Genomic DNA, 18,719 nt, shown 5'->3' with positions numbered 1-18,719 from the left:
GATTTTTTTTTTTATTTGACAGAGAAAGGGAGCAAGCAGGGGCAGAGGCAGGCAGAGGGAGATGGAGAAGCAGACTCCCCTGCTGAGTGGAGAGTCCGATGGGTGCTCTATTCCAGGATCCTGAGACCATGACCCGAGCTGAAGGCAGAGGCTTAACCTACTGAGCCATCCAGGCACCCCAAGAAGGTGTTCTCTTAAAAAATTTTTTTTTCTCCTCTATGTTTAATGGTCAAACAGTTTGGGGTCCTCGGATCTGCCATAAGCGGGATGGGAGGGCTGGCCCTTGTTTCTGAGCTAGGAGCCCCTGAGGCGCTTCTCAGTAATGCTATTATAACCTCCCCATCCGTGGGAGGGTGCAGTTTCCGTCCTCCTTCCTTGTGCTTTTGCTGTTTTTATTTTGTTAGTATGGTAAACTACATTGATTTTTAAATGTGAATCCAATCTTGCAGTTTAGGATAAATCCTACTTGATCATGATGTATTACTTTATTTGTGTATTATTGGATTAGAATTGTAAGATTTTGCTAAGGAGATTTGTATCTATGATCTTGTTCTCAAGAGATGATTGTATGAGTGCGTGTGTGTGTGTGTGTGTGTGTATTTTCCTTGTAATATTTTCTTGTCTGATTGGTATCTAGATAATGCTTATCTCATAGAATCAGCTTGGAAGTGTTCCCCCCTATTTCTCTGGAAGAATTTTTGTAGGGTTTTATAGAATTTATACCATTTCTTAAATATTTGGCAGAATGTACCAAAGAATTTTCTTTGTAGAAGATTTCAATTTGTGAATAAATTTTCTTCACTAGGTGTCGAGCTATACAGGTAACCTGTTTCTTCTTAAGTGAACTTTGGTCACTTTTTCTTGTTAATTCTGAGACTCTGAAGACATAATTGTGAGTTTATATCAATAGATCTGTTAGGTCCCCCAATAATGGGTCCGTGATCAAAGGAGTGAGACTGATACAAAGTGAAGGTCAAGCAAAGCTTTATTTCATGCTAAGCATCGAGAATCAAACCGACCAGTCGGGGCCGTCTCTTACCAAGAGGTGACCCCTCTCTGCCTTACTGACTAACTTTTAAGAGGCAAGGGCCATGTGGTTGGGCCTGGCCACAAACAGGGGGTCAATGAGATTGCAACACACGGAGAAAGCTGCATAGTCAAGCTAGGTCACACACAAGTGACCAATTGAATCACAATTTACCCTATAGTAGATATTTGAACTAGCCTATCACCTTGGTCAGAAATGGTGCCCAAAAGGTGCCCAAAAGGGCCCAAAAGGCGGGACCCACACTCCTTGGTAGCTAGGGAGACAGTATGCTTGCCCCACTGATTGGATGTCTCCACCTGCCTTGACCTGCCCTTGTATTTGGGCTTTGTTACCTGGGACTGGTTTCCCAGACTTGCTTTTAAGTAAGCCCCCTGGGGGGTGGGGGGCAGGGTCAGTTTAAGTTTTACTGCATAAACAACAAAATCACTGTTTAACCAGAAGGGATTGCTCTGGCTAAATAGGCCCTTACATTTCCAATATGTATTTAAATTATAGAGTTCTCCATGAAGTTTTTTTTGAGATAGTAGCTTATTTCTTTTCTTGTTTGTTAACATCAATCCTGTGGAAGGTTTTTTCTTTTTTATTTTTTAAAGATTTATATATTGGGGCACCTGGGTGGCTCATTCATTAAGCGTCTGCCTTCAGCTCAGGTCATGATCTCAGCGTCCTGGGATCGAGCCCTGCATCAGGCTCCCTGCTCAGCAGGAAGCCTGCTTCTCCCTCTCCCACTTCTTCTGCTTTCCTCTCTCTCTCTGTGTCTCTGTCAAATAAATAGAATCTTTAAAAAATAAAAAAAGATTTATTTATTTATTTTAGAAAGAGAGAGAGAGAGCGCAAGTGGGAAGGGCCGAGGGAGAGGGAGAGAGAATCTCAAATAGAGTCCACCTTGGATGGAGTCCGACATGGGTTGAATCTCATGACCCTGAGGTCACCCTCTGAGCTGAAACCAAGAGTCCAATGTCCAACTGACTCTGCCACCCAGTGGTCCCCTTGTGGAAGTTTTTAATGTTGCTCATTGATATTATGCTTTTTTTTTTTTTCTTCCCCAAAGATTTTATGTATTTACCTGACAGAGAGGGCACAGCAGGGGGAGCAGGAGGCTGAAGGCAGGGAGCCCAATGCAGGGCTTGATCCAACAACTGAGCCACCCATGAGCCCCGCTGATGTTATGCTTTGAGCTGCACGTGGGTGTGTGAGGGACTGAACTTCCTGACCCGTGTGCTTGGGTATAGTTTAGACCAGTGACTTGTAAGCAGAAATAGTGTATTTTCACTTCCACACTAGATTACTTAATGGATGATTCTGGCATCAGTTCTCTTTTCCCAGCCTCAGCATTTGTGGAAATGGATCGAGACAGAGTTTTTTTTTTTTTACCAGCTTTGGTCCTTTGGAACCTATAACAAACAGAGCATTCTGACAACCTCTCCTTGGAATGTACCGCACGTGCAATAAATAAATCTTGTTTGAGGCCACCGAGGGTGTGAAGTTGATTGCTATTGCAGCAAAATCTCCTTTCCTGATGGGTACCATTTCCTATTAGCTTTATCCTGCTAAATACGTGAGAAAGCTTCAGAATAACGTACAAATATTAGTAACAAGAATATACCATTATTATAATATAGTACCTATACCACTCTAATAATATTATTAGTAATAAATTACTGAGTGAGGCTTAATTTTTTTTGCAATTCTTTTAGCTCTTAGTATGACCTGCTCCTACTAAGGATGAGCAACATATGGAGCCTGAGTATCTTGAAATGATCATTTTCCTTTTGTTTTTAAAGATTTATTTATTTGAGAGAGCGAGCGAGCACGAGCAGGGAGGAGGGGCAGCAGGCAGAGGGAGAAGCAGGTTTCCCAGTGAGCAGGGAGCCGAATGGGCCACTGGATCCCAGGACCCTGGGATCAAGACCTGAGCCTAAGGCAGATGCTTGACTGAGCCATCCAGGCACCTGATCATTTTCTTCTGTGGTGATGTCCCCCATTTTGTATATTGCTAAGACATCTTTAAACCGAATTTGAGGCTTAAGGTGTTTTTTTTTTTTTTTTTTTAAGATTTATTACTTATGAGAGAAAGAGAGTGGGGGTAGGGGCAGAGGGAGAGAGGGAGAGAGTGAGAGAGAGAGAGAGAGAGAGAGAGAATGAATCAGGAGACTCCTGGCTGAGCGCAGAGCCCCACACGGAGGCTCTATCTCATGACCCTGAGATTATGACCTGAGCTGGAATCAGGAGCTGGACCCTTAACCAATGAGCCACACAGGTGGTGGGAGGCTTAAGATTTTTCTGAGTCACGTGGGTGGTTTGAGTGTGGTCTGCAGATGGATTCCTAGCTCTCAGCCACCCCCTCCCCCAAGGCAGCTTTCCTCCCAGCTCCCTGACATTGGGGGTCAACTAATAGACTTGTAGTTTACCCTTCACCCAGGATGTAGTTCTTCGAGGCCCCAGCTTCCTGGGGGAGTGGGGATTCCATCAGAACTCCATCTCCAGTATGTCCTGTTCATGCCCCTATGAGGCTGTGGGCTGAAAAGCCGGCCCTGATCCAGAGAGACAAGCACTGCCCGGGCACCCCCCATCCCCCAAAGCTGGCGGTCACCCGGCCCTGCTCCCACAGTGGCTTCTCACTCACTTCCTACCTTCTTGCTGTTCAAGAAGGTGTTCTCTCTCTCTCTTTTTATTTTTTTTTAAAGATTCTATTTATTTATTTGACAGAGATCACAAGTAGGCAGAGCAACAGGCGGAGAGAAAGGGGGAAGCAGGCTCCCTGCCGAGCAGAGAGCCTGATGCAGGGCTTGATCCCATGACCCTGAGATCAGGACCTGAGCCGGAGCCACCCAGATACCCCAAGAAGGTGTTCTCTTAAAAAAATTTTTTTTTCTCCTCTAATGGTCAAACAGTTTGGGGTCCTTGGATCCGCTGAAAGCGGGGAGGGAGGGCTGACTCTTGTTTCTGAGCTAGGAGCCCCTGAGGCGCTTCTCAGTGATGCCATCACCTCCCCATCAGCATCAGCGGGAAGGTGCTATTTCCGTCCTCCTGCCCCGTGGGAAGGAGTGGGGGGGCTCCTGGGAGACCAGAGTCTCCCTTACACACTTGGAGTCCTGGGCTCATGAGTCTTCCTAGGCCTGGCCTGTCCCCTAGGGAGCGAGAGGGGAGGGGAGGCCGCCCCCTCCCTCCGGCTGTTCACCTCCCGCGTGGGCGTCACAGTGAGACTCTTCTCCATACAGAAGGGGGCACTCACCTGTATGCATGTAATACAGAAGTAGACATTTAAAAAAATAGAAACAAACCCATCTGTAGAAAAACCCGGGTCTGCTTATGATCCCAGAATTCAGGGATGAACACCGGACCCGTTTCCCTTCCCTAGCTCTTCTTTTACAAAAATGCTGGTTTTCCTCTATCCCCAAGCAGTGTCAGTGTGGTTCCCTGGAGGTGTGAACAGCTGCTGATGGAGATCGCCCTGGGGATTTTTGAAAGCTTGATCAGTGTGAGCACAGGGCTGTGTCTCCATTTGGAGTTTCCCTGGGCTCTCTGTGAGTCAGACTCTCTTTTTTTCCCCAGGGATGCAGAAAGTCTTCTTGTTGTGGGTCCTGGGCGGGGGTGTTCCCCCCCTGCACACAGTGTGGGTCCTGTCGGTGGTCACTTGGTATCTCTTCTTCCCAGGCTGCTCACTGATGCCCATCATCTCTTGCTGGAACCTGCATTTGATTTGGGCACGAAGCTCTCTGCCTTGGGAAGGTGAGCTCCAGTGGCCAGTGGCCCTAGAGAAGTGGGAGCTAAGGAAACAAATGTATTTTTTTGGGGGCAGATTAGAGGAAAACTTTGTGCACATAAGGCAATAACCATCTAGACCCAATAATGCAGTGTACTGTTTATTGCATAAATAACGTTTATTTTTACAACTTCGCTAAGAATTTTAGATGCACGTGAAGCCAGGCATGGCTAAGAGGCTTGTGGCTCTGGGATGCTCTGCTAGATATCCTCCAGTTTTCTCTCATGGACCATCACCCTCTGCATGTTGGGGTATTGGGACCCAAGCCTGCCCTAGTCTTCCTTTTCAGCCCCCTGGGGCCTGACTATGCCTTACTTCTCAGATCCCTCTCTCGTATGGATACTCCCTTTCCTCCCAGAAGGGCATTGTCCAGCCTCTTCTAGATTTGCGCCCCCCCCCCCCCACTTTGTGCAGTACCAGCTTGTTTGGACACCACACTTGTCTCTTGCTCCTGTAGCCCCTTGCAAGAGCTCCTCTCTGGTGCTCAGAATCCTAACACTCTGTGTTCATAGGAAATGATCCGGATCATGGCCCTGTGTCAGCCTCTGCCTGCCTCCTCTAGGGGGATCTGCCTTCTCTTTCTTGGCTTGAACAACCCTTGGTGACACCCTGTGGACAGAGCAGAGTGATTCCAGCTTTGGGTATCTGGGTCATAGATGTGCAATTACTCCCGGGCAGCATCTCTCTTTCCGTCTTCCACTTAGCATGGATGCTCGGAGTGCCCAGGGCCCTGGTTGCAAGGTAGTCTCCATCACCCAAAGGATGCTCTCTACCTCCCTAACCACACAGTGACCCGGCATGACGCCCCTTCACCTCAGCCTCCCTTTGCGGGGCTGTGCGCCATGTGCCGCTGGCACTCCTGCTCTTCTCTCCCGGGTCAGGTCTTTGTTCCTGTTCCTGTCGGCAGGCAGACTCTCAGTCCACTGCTCCTCGCTCTGGCCTCCCACTTCTCTGCATCCGGAAAGCCTCGCCAGACCATGCTTCTCGCATGCCCCCTCCTGGATCCTAGGGGCCACTGGTTCTTCTTGGGCCTGTTCGGTTCCTGCAGACTGTGGGCTCCATGTGTGCAGGCCCAGCATTCAGAGATGGTTTTTGGAAAACAGTCGTTGAATGAGACAGTGACCGCAAGGTGAAGACCGCGCAGGTGAGCTGGTTGTGGGCAGAGCCGAGGAGTCCGCCCTCCCCTGCCTGGATGCCTGGGGCTCAGCCTACACATTGTGTATCTCTGAGTGGCCTCCTTTCAGCCTGCTTAGGAGGGAATGGGTGCATGGAAACTTCTGCCACCTGCCTGGGGCAAGTCCTATTGTGGGCTTCTCTTGGATGCCTCCCCCCACCCCGATTCCAGCTCCAACCACGGCTGTCCTGGAGCTTCTGAGCTGAAAGGAGGTCACCGGAGTGTATGCGGTGAGGAGCTCGGCCTCTGGGCGCAGGGAGAAGCTGACCACTGCTGTCTGGTCTCTGCCCAGAGTTTGTTTGTTTGCTTGTTTGTTTTCTCTGCACAGAGCTTTTAATCATGTGCATTTCCTCTTGTCTGAGGGGACCGGGTGGACCCCAGATCTTGAGGGCTAGTCTGGGCACCTTGCTTCCCCAAGGTGTGAGTTAAAGCAGAGCAAAGTCCCTCCCGTGCGGGGACTGTGGCGCCTGGCGGTGTAGCGGGGGTGGGGGGTAGTAAGGCTGGAGCCGTGCTTGGAACTTGGGTGGTGTGGGGACTGCGCGTGGCGGTTTCATGGCTAAGAGCACGTGTCTTGGCTGTGGAGACATGAATCTGAATCTGGCTCTGGTGCTCTTTCATGTCCTCTTCACTCGACTGGAGATCATACCAACACCTGCCTTGTGCGGATGATGTTAAGTTTCAAAGCATCACGGTGCCTGGCATGTAGCCGGTCATGCCTCCAAGATAGAGGAGGAGCAACCTCTTGTTTTTGTCAGTGTGATGATTAATTTTCTGTGTCAGCTTGGCTGGATGGTGGTGTCCAGAAAGATATTTGAGCAACCTCTTGTAGGTGCTCCTGTGAAAGGATTTTGTCAGGGAGATTAACACTTAAATCAGTAGACTTGGACTGAAGAAGATACCTTCCGTGGTGTGGGTGGACCTCATCAAATCAGTGGAAGGCCTTAAGGGGGGAAAAAAAAAAAAGACTGACTTCCTCGGAAGAATATAACCAAACAAATTGGCTTTGGACTCCAACGCCAGCCCTTCCCTGGGGTCTCCAGCTACCAGCTTCCCCTGTAGATCTGGGACTTGCCGTCTATCACAATTGCAGGAACAAATTCCTTAAAATAAATCTCCCTCTCCCTCTTCCCCCCACCTACACACACACACACACACACCCATTGGTTCTATTTCCTGGAGAACCTGACCTGACAGCCACGGTGCAGGGGATCTGAAGCTGACCCAGGGGAAGGACTGTGCTTCGTGCCACCCTTGAGGCCCCACAGCTCTCCCAGGGCTCACACCCAGTAGGAGCTCCACGCTGGTACCTTGGTGATAACAATGACTGAGCACTTGATGCACTCTGTGTCCTAGCTGGCAAGTCCGCCTTGACCAGAATGAAGAGGGACTGGAGTCCAGCCTGGGTTGGTGCCTGTGGCAAATTGCAAATGTCCACCAGAGCAGGTGAAGAGAAGTTCAGAACCAGACATTTTGGTTGTACATGTTGGGGGCTGAAACTTCAACATGGGGGAAGGGACTTCTCTGTGCAGGTGCCTGCCTTTGTCCACAGCCCTTAGGAGCAAGCCAGTGAGAGGCCACTCCCCTTGGCCCTTCGAGAACCTGCAGGGTGATGGAGAATGGGGCGAAGGGCTTGCGTGGTCCTGCCTTTATCCCTTCTCGCTTCCCCAACAGCCCACAGACTGGCACAAACAGAAGGTCAGTTTTCTTAAGTTTTATTGTAAAATCTTCAGAAAAAGAGCATTTACAATGACAATACTTCATGATAATCTGTGAGTCATCTTCATATCATGTGGTACTGTGGTTACACGGTGTGTTCAGTACGGTGCAATATGTCAAAGTAAACACAAACTTATTTCATATGCCACATACAGTTACTGTGTTGGTACAAATTTCTACTAAAGTTGATGTATTAAAAATAATTTATATATATTTTATAAATAAGGAAAAATTCACATGTATAGTAATTACAGGAGGCCTTTTGAGAAATACTGGTGATTACAGAAAATATATTTTGGTGTCTACACAACAGCTCAAAATAATGTATCTGCCTTGAAATAAGAGATCTGAAAGTTTTCTGAGGTGGGGGAGGATGAGAATCTTCACGGGACAAAGGGTGTGCCTGTGACTTCCTATCTTGAGGGCTGTTCAGCTATACTAGAGTGTGAAACAGTATGTGTGTGATCACTCCAGCCGCACACCATGCCCACTTTTGTTCCAAGATCATTTCGCATGGCCTTCGGAGACTGCAAGCAGAGGGGAGAATAGTGGGGTGTGATGGGGCCAGGCCAGGAAGGGGGGCTAGCCAACCACAGGAGCCAGCCTGGGTGTGCCGTGGGATCTGGGGTGACAGCTTATGGACCTGTTATCTTACACCTGTCTGAAGCAGCTCAAGTAGCAGGGGACCAACAACTCTTAAACCGATGGCAGATGTCACCCTGGGCAGTGGACGAAGGATGAGATATTGGGAATTTTCTCATTGGAGAGCACTCAGGCCCCATGATCAGCCAAGACAGGTTGCCCTGCCTCGGAAATAGAGTTCCGATCTTGAAGAGCATATCCCTAAAGGGCAGCATTCTCCGATCCTGCCATGGTGACATGTGGCGAGGTTGCCTGCTGGGCGTGGGGGCCAGTCAATCGTTATTGCTTTGTGGAGTGCAGGCTAAGCCTTCTAGAGCCCTCTGGGGTGTGTGGCCCACATTCTCTAGGGCCGTAGAGGAAAGAGATGGTTCCCTATTAGTTAAGACGAGCTTGGAAAGAGGGGTGTGTGAATGGTAGGTTTGTCCAAGAATAGTGACAGAAAGTACACGGTCAACACTCTGGTGCTGGCTCTAGGAACCTTGCTGTCAGTGTTGGAAGCCAGTTTCTGCTTTCCCCATACTTTGTGTGATCTCACACATTGTGTTTGGGTAAATCCCCATTGCTGTCCACAGCTCCAAAGAAGGTGTGAGAATGTGCTTGCTGGGCTCCAGATGTCAGCGGGGTGGCTGGTGCCTGAAGCCTGCAGGCTCCCAGAAGATGCGCAAGTTCTCAAGTAACCTTAGGTAGTCTGGTATAGACCAGAGCAGGAAGTAGCTTGCACTCCATCAGGGATTTGGGGTCTGTGGTCAGACCTTGAGCATAGGCACTGTCTGTTTTCTTCTTTGAATCTTCTAAGCCTCTCTGTTCTATAATCTCGACGTTTTGAAGAGAAACCGTGGCAGCTAATGACTTTGTTGAACAAAACTGCTCTGCCTACGTGCTAGTCTGGGAGCAAATAGTAGCATCTGGCCCTGTGAGGGACTTCTTACTTGGACTTGAAAGCAAGGTAGCAGCATGGGGCAAAGGCCATTGGGGGAACTGGTATGACAGTAGGTCAGTTGCTCCTCAAATTGTAAAAGCTGTGGCGCGACTGATGTACAGGAGGCCTGAGGCATGGGGAATCCAGCAAGGCAGAGAATAAACTGGAAATGAGGAAGGTATAGTTTGGGTCTTCTAAGGGATAAAGCTTGGGTGAGTCTTCACCGTCTGTATTCTTGTCCGACAGTTTCTGTTTGACAATAATTCACTTCCCTGACACTTGGGAGTTCGCTCTGGTCTTGATCACCTTGCTTGGAAAGGCTGCAAGGTAGGGCACAGGGATCATGATTCTGGGCAGCAAAGGGCTGTGTCCCAGTGGGTTCTGATCGCACTTGGAGAAGGATCTGGGGTTCTGGGTGGGGGAGGAGAGCATGGTTGTCAGCATGTGTCACAGTTGGTCTTCAGGGTGGGGGGTGGGTAGGAGGACCGCTTCCAGAGGAGCTGGGTGCAGGAAGGAGAAGGTGAGGTAGACTGGTAGGTGCATGGGAGGGAGTGAGATGTGGCATCAGCAACCTGGAGCCTTCCCAGTGGAAAGGAGGACCCGAGACAGAGTTGTGAGACTGGTGATGAAGATGGTTCAGCGTCCGTGGTATGTGACTGAAACACACAGTGAGAAATGAATGGGTGACGTCATAAGCCCCTGGTAGAAAAATATATCCAGAGTGGATCTGTTGCATGTCTCCATTCTGGATTCTCCTTTAGTTCACAGGTTACTGGTCAACAGAAAAGAAGTTGTGGCCACACAAAGCCCACTTCCGGCTGCTCTCCTAAATGAAGTCTCAGCAGTTAGAGTGCCTAGGGCAGCAGGCGGCTCTCTGTGTTCCTTGGGGTTGAGAGCTATCTTTGGGGCCCTTCCTGGAACTGGGAGCCCCTTCCTGCACAGAGGAGCAGGAAGGAAAGGAAATGGCTGGGGTCGGGTGGGGCAGGGCGGGGACTGAGCTGCTGTCTCTGCTCATGATGCCTCTAGATTCAGGTTCCTGTAGCTTGGTATTAGCACTTGGCCCCAGCCTGACTTCATGGGGCTCTTCCAGCTTCTTCTGGCGGTTCTGGGAAGGTAGTGGGATCCTCAAATGCGTGGGAGACCATGGGAAGAAGACTGGGCCAGCCCCAGGCAGGTTGCTGGGCCGAGGAGGGTGGCATTTACCAGGCGTGTACTCCACACCCAGGCTTCCCGCATGGGGAGTCCACGCAGTTGCCTGGAAGCCGACGAATCCCTCTTCCTACCAGCCATTGGGTGGGCTTTGTGGACCCAGAGCCCCCATGCAGGGTTCTGCTCACGTGGGCAGAAGAAGCACGTGCACCTCCGTTTCAAATCTTTAATATCAGCAAAGGTGTAGGTGATATGTGAATTACAAAAAAAAAATACTGAATTTTTGTGAAATCAGTTTTATTTCAAAATTGAATAATTTTGAAGTAGTTCATTATGAAAGCAGCTTTTTAAATGTAAGATGAATGCTTCTTTAGTGTGAAATAGTTGCTGTCAGCTGAACTTGGGTGTTCGGCAGAAGGATCCCTGGCTGGGCTGGCTGCAAGGCTTACCGTCTCTGACTTTCCAGCTGTGTCCCAGGGAGCCACTTCTGGGGCTGGAAAGGGCCAGGGGCAGCCTGGCCTGCCTTTCCCCTGCCTCCCCCTGCCCCCAGCAGTTCTGTTGGTTGCCCAGCTGAGAAGGCAGCTACTCTGTGGCCTTTGTGCGCTCTGCTTGGCGGCTGTCCTATGTGGAGTGCGTGCCTTGAAGCCTGAGCTGGGGGCTCCAGTAAACACGATGAGTCAGCGTGAGGCAGAGATACTTTCTCAGACACACCTAGAGACAGAAGGATTGGGGCCAAGGATTGGTGGCTGGAGTCACTCCTGGTGCAAAAGGGCCATTGGGATTGAATGGTCTTTGACTTAGGAGCCCCGTGACCCAGAGGGGCTGCCGCTCTGGCCTGGCAGCTGGGAGGCTCTTCCTCAGGTAGGCTCGGAGACTTTTTTATTATGTTCAGCTAGCCAACATGTAGTGTGTCATTAGTTTTTGACGTAGTGTTCAATGATGTGTTCATTGCGTATAACACCCAGTGCTCATCCCAACTGTTTTTTTCCCCCCTCCCAGGGGCCACCACTGTGTAGAAGATTTTCCCAAAGGGACAAGTTTATGAAAGTTGGAGAATTTCCACGATAGAAGTGGGAGTCTAGAAGTGAAGGTGTCAAGAGACCGAGACAGGAATAAAAAGAAAGGGTGAGAGGCATTGTCCGTCCCAGCCCTGGTGAAAGTGAGAAGGCGGCCTTTGAAGGCCATTCCCTCCACCTGTAGCTCCATCCTTTACCAGGAACAAACCCTCAAGTCTGCACGGGCATATCTGGCCACACTCTTGGGAGCTGGAGTGGACAAGTGTTTGGTGAACCAAGACGCATGGGAGATGCCAAGGGACGGGCCGATTTCAGGAAATTGGGGCGGACAGAGTGGTTTGGGTGGGCTGGGCAGTCAGGGGAGTGTGAACGGGAGCTGTGTGTAGGTAAAGCAAGGCAGGGTGTGTGTCTTTCTTCTCCTGAGAGGGGCTGGTGATCAGCACACAGGAAAAGCTCGGCCATGTTGGCAGGTGAAGGGGGCTATGTGAGCTGAGGGAACCGTGAGAGGATCTTTTCCAGCTTCAGGTGGCTTGAAAATCAATCACTTAAACCAGAAAGCATACAGGTGTGTTGTGACTACTGAAATGGGAAGAAAGGGGGGGCCCGGGGAAGCTTCTTCACTGGGGACATTCTGCCCCACAGGGCCCTTCCCTGGGCCAGCTGTTGTACTTCCTTGTGCACCCCCTTGCCCCCCGCTAGCTTGGCAGAGTCTGAGACATTGGAGATCATGCAGCATTGACAGCCTCTATCCTCCTCCCCAGCCCCTGCATCCTTGGGATTGTGGGTTTTGTGGCATGGGTTACTGGGGCGAGAAGGGCCCCTGTGTAAGGAGGTCCTGAAACGTGCTGTCTGGGCTGTGCTGAAGCAGGGACTGGAGTGCATGGGCCACAGACAGAAAAAGAAAGGGACTTTAAAAACGGATAGCCTACAGAACCCACCTGGATCCCACACGGGTCTTTGGGGTTACTGTGTGGAGCCTGGAGGTCACTGTTCAGTAGGTCACCACCCCCCACTTTGCCTGGCAAGCCCAGTCTACCCTGAATCTGGGGTCCTGGGCCTGGCTAAGAAAACCTCCCCCTTCAGTGGTAAAAAGCAGGCACGCAGGGTTTGTCCTGGTCTTTTGTGTCCCAATCCAGAACAAAGTCTTGGCCAAGGTGGTAGCCAGAGCTGCATGTGGGACTTCCATGGTGTGGAGGGCATTATTCTTGGATGACCATTGTTCCTTCTGGCTGTGGGACGTGGGGTGGGGGCACTCAGAGACTTGGCCTAAGGCAGGGAGAAACAGAGCTGGACGTCGGAGAGCATCTTTCTGCTTACGAGCATTTGAGGTTATAAAAAATTATCTTTTAATCAAAATTTCCAAAATAAAGTGAGTGATTTCCCCATCCCCAAGATGCAAGAAGTCTTGTCGGCTCTCCCTCAGGCTTATACCAAGTCACATGGAAAGAAAAGCACGAAGCAGCTGCGCAGGAGAAAAGAAGGTCCAGGAGGTGGGCGGCCGTGGCTCTCAGGCCTGGAGTGCAAGCCCTGCTCCCAGCGAGCCTGTCTGCAGGCCTGGCTTCCGGCCACTCCATTGGGGTGAAGCCTGGCCGGACCTGGCGGTGAGGGACAATGAGCACATGAAGGCAACCGACGGAAAGGTAAGCCTGGACAGCAGGAGCTCTTGGTTCCATGGTGTCCCCAGGTAACATGGTGTGGAGCTGGGCGCAGAAATGATTCCTTGACACGGCAGCATGGGTTCTCACCGGTGCTCAAGGCATAACTCATACTTCCCAACGAAAAACCCCAATCTGGTTAGCAGCGCATACCTTAGACTAGGAAACTTGCAAGGAGACCAGTGTTGAACCACAAAGCGAGTACAGGTTTTGCTTTTGTCTGTAAAAATGTACAGGGCGCCTGCTTGGGGCTACGGAGTGAGGACTAGGCGGAGCTTGGTGGCCCGGGGCTCTGCTTGGTGCGGGGGGAGGACCCCTTCATACCTCATCCACCCACACGGCTGTGGTCCCCCGCCTGATGCCTGCCACCTCACAACGCAGTGCGTTTTGTCTCCCATTGATGAGGAACAGCGACTCCTGGGCCGGCGTGAGCAGGTACTGTCCGAAGAGCCCGCTGTCCCTCACGATCCTGCGGGGCCCTCCCCACGGCCCGCCCGGCCCCGCGGGCGGCTCCTTTAGGTTCTCCAGCATGCCCATCTTCCCCGTGGACAGCTCCAGGAAGAGCAGGGCCGGCTCCGTCTCGGCTGTGGCGTACACGTAGTACTGGTTGCCTTGGGTGAAGGAGGGCTGGAAGGCCACGTCTGAGACGCCCGGGCTGATTTTCAAGCTGTAGAGGGTCCGGATCCGGCCCTGCAGCGTGATCTCCTGCACGTGCAGCTGGGGACTGGTAGGGGCAGCACTGACGACGAAGCGCCCGTCGGGGGACACGTGTGGCGTGCCGCTCACGTCACCATTGGGGCCGACCACCGAGTCTGTGACGCTGTCGAGCAGCAGCTGGGGGGCGGCGGGCGCGGGGCTGTCCTGTCGGCACTGCACGAAGAAGTAGCCGCCCAGGTGCGTGTGGGCCATGGCCTGGGGCACACAGCCGTGCCGCCGCAGGCTGATGGTCTTGAGCTGCACCAGTGTTTCCAGATCGACTTTGTGGATGGCGGCGTCGGACTTGTTGAAGATGAAGCCGAACCTGCAGAGGGAAGAACTGAGGTCAGAGGTGTAAGGGATTGCATCTTTTCTCTTTCCTCTGTCGTCACCCTTCAGGGATCTGCTAGTTTAAGGAGATGTACCGTCCCACAGGGCACAGCTTCTTCCCTGACTCAGAGATGATGTCAAACCAGAGGCAGTGGAGTTACAAATGCTCCTGGATAGATGCTCTCCTGACACGCTCAGGATAGAAGGAGCGCAAAAGTGCCCATGGCCGCTTCTCCCTGGGGGAAGCCTTTAGATCAGCACCCCTGAGGCTTTGCGCCAGCTGGGAAGGAGAGGACACACCTGCTGTCTGTGCTCCTTCCCCTGGAGAGGACTGTAGTGGGGCAGTCTCTCCTGGGTCCCGTTTACGAGGCCTTTGGGAGCCATCCTGGGCAGGGGGTGCGGAGGACAGCGTTTACCTTTGCAATCGGACGGCCAAGGCGTTGCGCACTGCCTGTCTCCCAGCAGAGCTGGGCACGTGCCTCGCCTCTTGGAGGCTCTGCGACTCTAAAGAGGGCAGTTCCCTCTGAGAGGGTTGTCAGAGGACTGGATCAAAGAGGAAGCCGCAGGGGAAGGGCTCAGTGGGTGGGCGCTGCTCACATCTCACACCTGGTCTTCGCTCAAGTCTGCTTTGGAGGCGGGTTGTGAACTGTGAGGAGACCTAACCCTGGGAAGGACTTGGCTGTGACTCGGGGGCCTCTGCCCAAAGCCCTGGCTCGGGGAGGCCTTTTGGTGCCTGTGGACACCTACAGGAGTAAGAGAAAAGTCTCCGCCGCACTTATCTCCTGAGTAACTAATGGAGCGTCAGAGTGGGGAGGTGGCCAGTATAAAGCTTCTTTAAAGCCTTCCTAAAGAGCCGGAGCACGGAGAAAGCAGGAAAGAGAAGCCTGCTCATAGAAGCAAGTTGAATGCTAAAGGCCACACACAGACAACCCAGAGCCTGTAAGTTTGTTAGACTCCTGGCTGAAGTCAGCTTCTTTGGGGGATTTTACCCCTTCAGAGGCATCTTAGAAGCTCTTCCCAGGTGCTGTCTACAGGGAGGGGTTCGTTAAGGGGTGTTTTCTTCCCAGTCTTGGATAAATGGGTGGGCCTAGTTTTACAAGCCCAGTTTCAGTGTACAAAAACGAGGCATTTCTTCTTGGAGAAAGGTGTTTGATGTCAGACAAAAGAAGGGCATAAATAGTGGCCCCAAGATCTTTGGGTCTCAGTGCCTTGATGAGAGGGAGGCTTAGTCTGCTGCAGTGCTGACTTTCCGGCGAGGGGTGTCTGGGGGTTCTCTGATGTGAACAGGCAGGGGGAGGGGCCGGCTGGGATGAGGGTTGCTGTGGAGACGGAGGACGCCTTTATTAGGCTGTTCTTCTGGATGGTGACAAACCAGACAATTGGGAGGGTTTGTTTCCTGGCTGGCCCTCTGCTTGGCTGCTCAGGGGGCTCCTGGCTGTGTTAACTTGGCCGTCCAGGGTCTTGGCTTCTTCGAGCCTCTGTTTCCTCATCTGTAAGAAGGGGTTAAGGCCACTTTGACTAGTTTTTTGTGTGTCTAGTAAGTCTAGTGCGCTCCAGTCACCACTGCTGACTTTCCTCTCTTGTCCTCTGTGGACCTCGGAGGGTGGGAGAGCTGGCTGCCTTCCTTAACTATGACCATGAAGGACTCGGGATGGGTCTATTTCTCTGTCCCCTCATGAAGGAGCCCAAGGTCAGCTCAGCATGAGTGGGAAAGAAACAGAGAAGGAGCAGGTCTCACGCTGGGCAAATGTAGCCACAGGCAGGGCTGAGCTGGGTTACAGGGGTTACTGGAGGGCCCTGTGGCCCCATCTCACCTGACGTGGTTGATGATGAGGTTTGTCGGGGGAATGAAGAAATCGTCCACTCCTGAGAACGGTGTGTGGATAAGATGCTGGCCCTGGGCAGTGCTGGCTTCTGTGATCACCTACAACACAGAGCAGGAGTCCTGGTGAGGGTCCACATGAGTTGGGGGGGGGCAACCTGGAAACATGTTCATGTGCTGGCAGGGACCCTCAGCGGACAGGCTGCTTCAGAGAGAGACGGGGCTGGGAGCCGAGTGGGAGCTGCTTGGGAATGTCAGAGGCAGGGACCCATCCTCCTGTGGGGAGGAAGTGATAGTTTGGGAATGCCCGAACCATGCCCTCCTGTTTAGGGAGGCCCAACCCTGACCCTATGGGACCCTGTCGGCCCCCTGAGGGCACAGCTTCCCAGAGGGCTCCTGAAAACAGAACGGTAACTATGCTCAGATGCTCAGAGACCACACTTCCCCACAACTGAGAATCCCACCATCTAAGCATCCAGGTCACCCTAGGAAAAGAGGGAGAGAGCTTTTAAGTCACTAAAATGTTAAATGGTAGAAAGATTTACTGGTTCCCTGTTTTCCTCTGATGTCAGGTGCCTGGGCCTGTTTGTTGGGAATCTCTGTCCTATACTGCTCACAGAGGCATTCTCTGGGAATTATTGACTCCAAATTTTATCAGAGAAAGCAGGAATTGTGCAGAAATGCCATTCAAAGATGCTGCTCTGGCCATTTAGATGGCTTGCAGTTAGAATGCTGGGGCTCAGGCCTGGTAGCAGAAAGGACTTGTGAGAGAAATGAAGAATCGGGCACTGGTTTTTGTATACGATGGGAGTGACGGAGCACAGCTACCTCTGTTTCCCTGGAGGTAACATCTGATCCCCTATAGAGTCAGCAGGAGGCTGCTGCAGCCACTGTCTGGTGCAGAAATCCCTGGTGGGTCTGTGTCAGGGAACAGCCACCAATGCGGAAGAGAGCCAAATGCTGTTGGAGATTAGGTGGGATGACAGAGTAGTTTGGAGGTCCTTCCAGGAAGCCCTCTGTGGGCAGGCTGAGCATCTAACCAGCAGCTACCCTAGTCTTGGGTGCTTCTAGGCCAGAGACATCGTGCCAGCCAGCCTGGGTCCCCCTTGCCTTTGCACATGCTCATCAGCCCTCAGTGGCTAGGCCAGTGCTCTGAAAGATGGCTGACCTGCAGCCAGATGAGGAGCTTGGCCATCTGGTGGGCCATTTTGGGGGAAGAGCCACAAGGTCAAGCCCAGGCCCTCTGAGCAGGAGAGTGGGGGCTTAGGCCTGAACACAGAGCTTAGACACTTTTCCTGATCTAGATATTGTGGACATGTCTACGGAAAGAAGGGTCTAGACTTGTGCAGCCTGAGGCTGAGGACAGTGTCTCCTGGAGCTTTGTGACTCACAAGGCTTGGAGTTCTGGAGGCTTTTACCTTCGAAGAATAGGCCTGACTTCTGGCTCTTTCTTTTATGGGAAAATGAACACCACTTGGTCTGCCTCCTCAGGCAGGGTTGAGGTTTGAGACTTTTCTGGATCGTGATTCCCACGCAGGCAGAACGCCAGATTGGAATGATGAGGCCTGTGATTTGTATTTTTAGCCTTGGGGCAGCTCCAAAGTTGTAACACGGCATTAGGTTATTTTGCAGTGGTTTTTTAAAATGGCTAAATGATAATTCCATGGCAAGCACATGGAGGAAAAAAACCTCTCAGAACTGGGCATTAAGAAAATAGCAGCCTGAGGAAACTGGATCTTGGGAGTGTCTAAGGGAAAGTGCCAGAGAATTCCGAGAAGACATACAATCACTGCTTGATACCAGGCCTGTCATTTTCACTTCTAATAGAGATAGAAAATCACAGGCTGTCAGCGGTCCGGGTCATTCACGCCTCACCACACCGACACCCTGTACTGAGAGATTACCTCATCAAAACGCACTAGCACGGGCCATTGAGCCGATGGGCGCTACCGGCCTCATTTCTCCATCGAGTCTTGAGTTCCTTCTTGGCCTTGCGTCCTACAGAGGGCCTGGGCACATTTGTGTCCTCACTCATGCCCAAAAGATAATTGTTATTTGAACCCCTCAGTTTTTTTGACTCTCTGGGCTTGGTTCAGGAGCTGTACATCAGTGGCGAGATACCAGGAAATGTCACTTGGTCATCGTGCAGGGTCCTGAAGGCTGGGCAGCTCTCCCAGCAGGTAGACAGAACCAGCTGAGAAGGGAGGTCTCATTGGGCTTCAGATACTGTTGCCTCTCATGTCTACTTTATAGGATTTATTTCCTTTGTGGTTTCTGATATACTTGTGTGGATGTGGACATGAGAAAAAATGGTTTTGCAGATGCCAGGTTTATAGTAAACCAAGTTGTGTCATTATTCAGGTTTCCCCGGTCTTTCTTTGGTCTTTTTTTACAATGTGAGTGCATTTTTAATCGAATCCATCTTTATGTTAAATCACTCTTGTTTGAGGCATTTAGTCGTTAAGTGCTTGATATCTCTTGGGTGTTCATCCCATGGTGTCTCTCCGTGTTTGCTGTTTTTAGTGCTTTTGACCTTAAACCCCACCTTGTCTGATGTGAGTGGCAGTCTGGATACATTCTTGTCACCTGTCCTTACTATGCCTGTCCTTTTAAATTCTGCCTTTTCTTCTCTTTGAAACATGTGTGTTTCTCATCAACAAGTTCTAGTTTCCTTCCTTCCTAACCCAGTCTGATCATCTCTGCTTTCAAGAGAAATCAGTTTGTCAGATGTGGAATAATGAGACTGCTGCTTCCCAGCTGCTACATTCTGCCAGCATTCTCCAAAC

The 18,719-nt window shown here is 51.2% G+C and overlaps 1 protein-coding gene across 1 annotated transcript in view; it reads right to left on the bottom strand.

Moving 5' to 3' along the window:
* Positions 1 to 7,684: 7,684 nt before the first annotated feature.
* The window catches only part of FSTL4 (follistatin like 4), a 408,238-nt gene continuing 397,203 nt past the window's right edge, over positions 7,685 to 18,719 (bottom strand). Inside the window, exons 15-16 of the mRNA XM_045075507.1 lie at positions 15,926 to 16,035; positions 7,685 to 14,106 (exon numbers count right to left, since the gene is read on the bottom strand). Of these exons, the coding sequence (XP_044931442.1) occupies positions 13,404 to 14,106; positions 15,926 to 16,035 (813 nt within the window). The 3' untranslated portion in view covers positions 7,685 to 13,403. The remainder of the gene's footprint in view (positions 14,107 to 15,925; positions 16,036 to 18,719) is intronic.

This window comes from Mustela putorius, unplaced genomic scaffold (assembly GCF_011764305.1).
Source record: "Mustela putorius furo isolate JIRA1106 unplaced genomic scaffold, ASM1176430v1.1 tig00000145_pilon_pilon_pilon, whole genome shotgun sequence".
NCBI classification, from domain to species: domain Eukaryota; kingdom Metazoa; phylum Chordata; class Mammalia; order Carnivora; family Mustelidae; genus Mustela; species Mustela putorius.
Note: the sequence above shows the minus strand (reverse complement) of the source record. Positions and strands in the feature narration are given on the sequence as shown.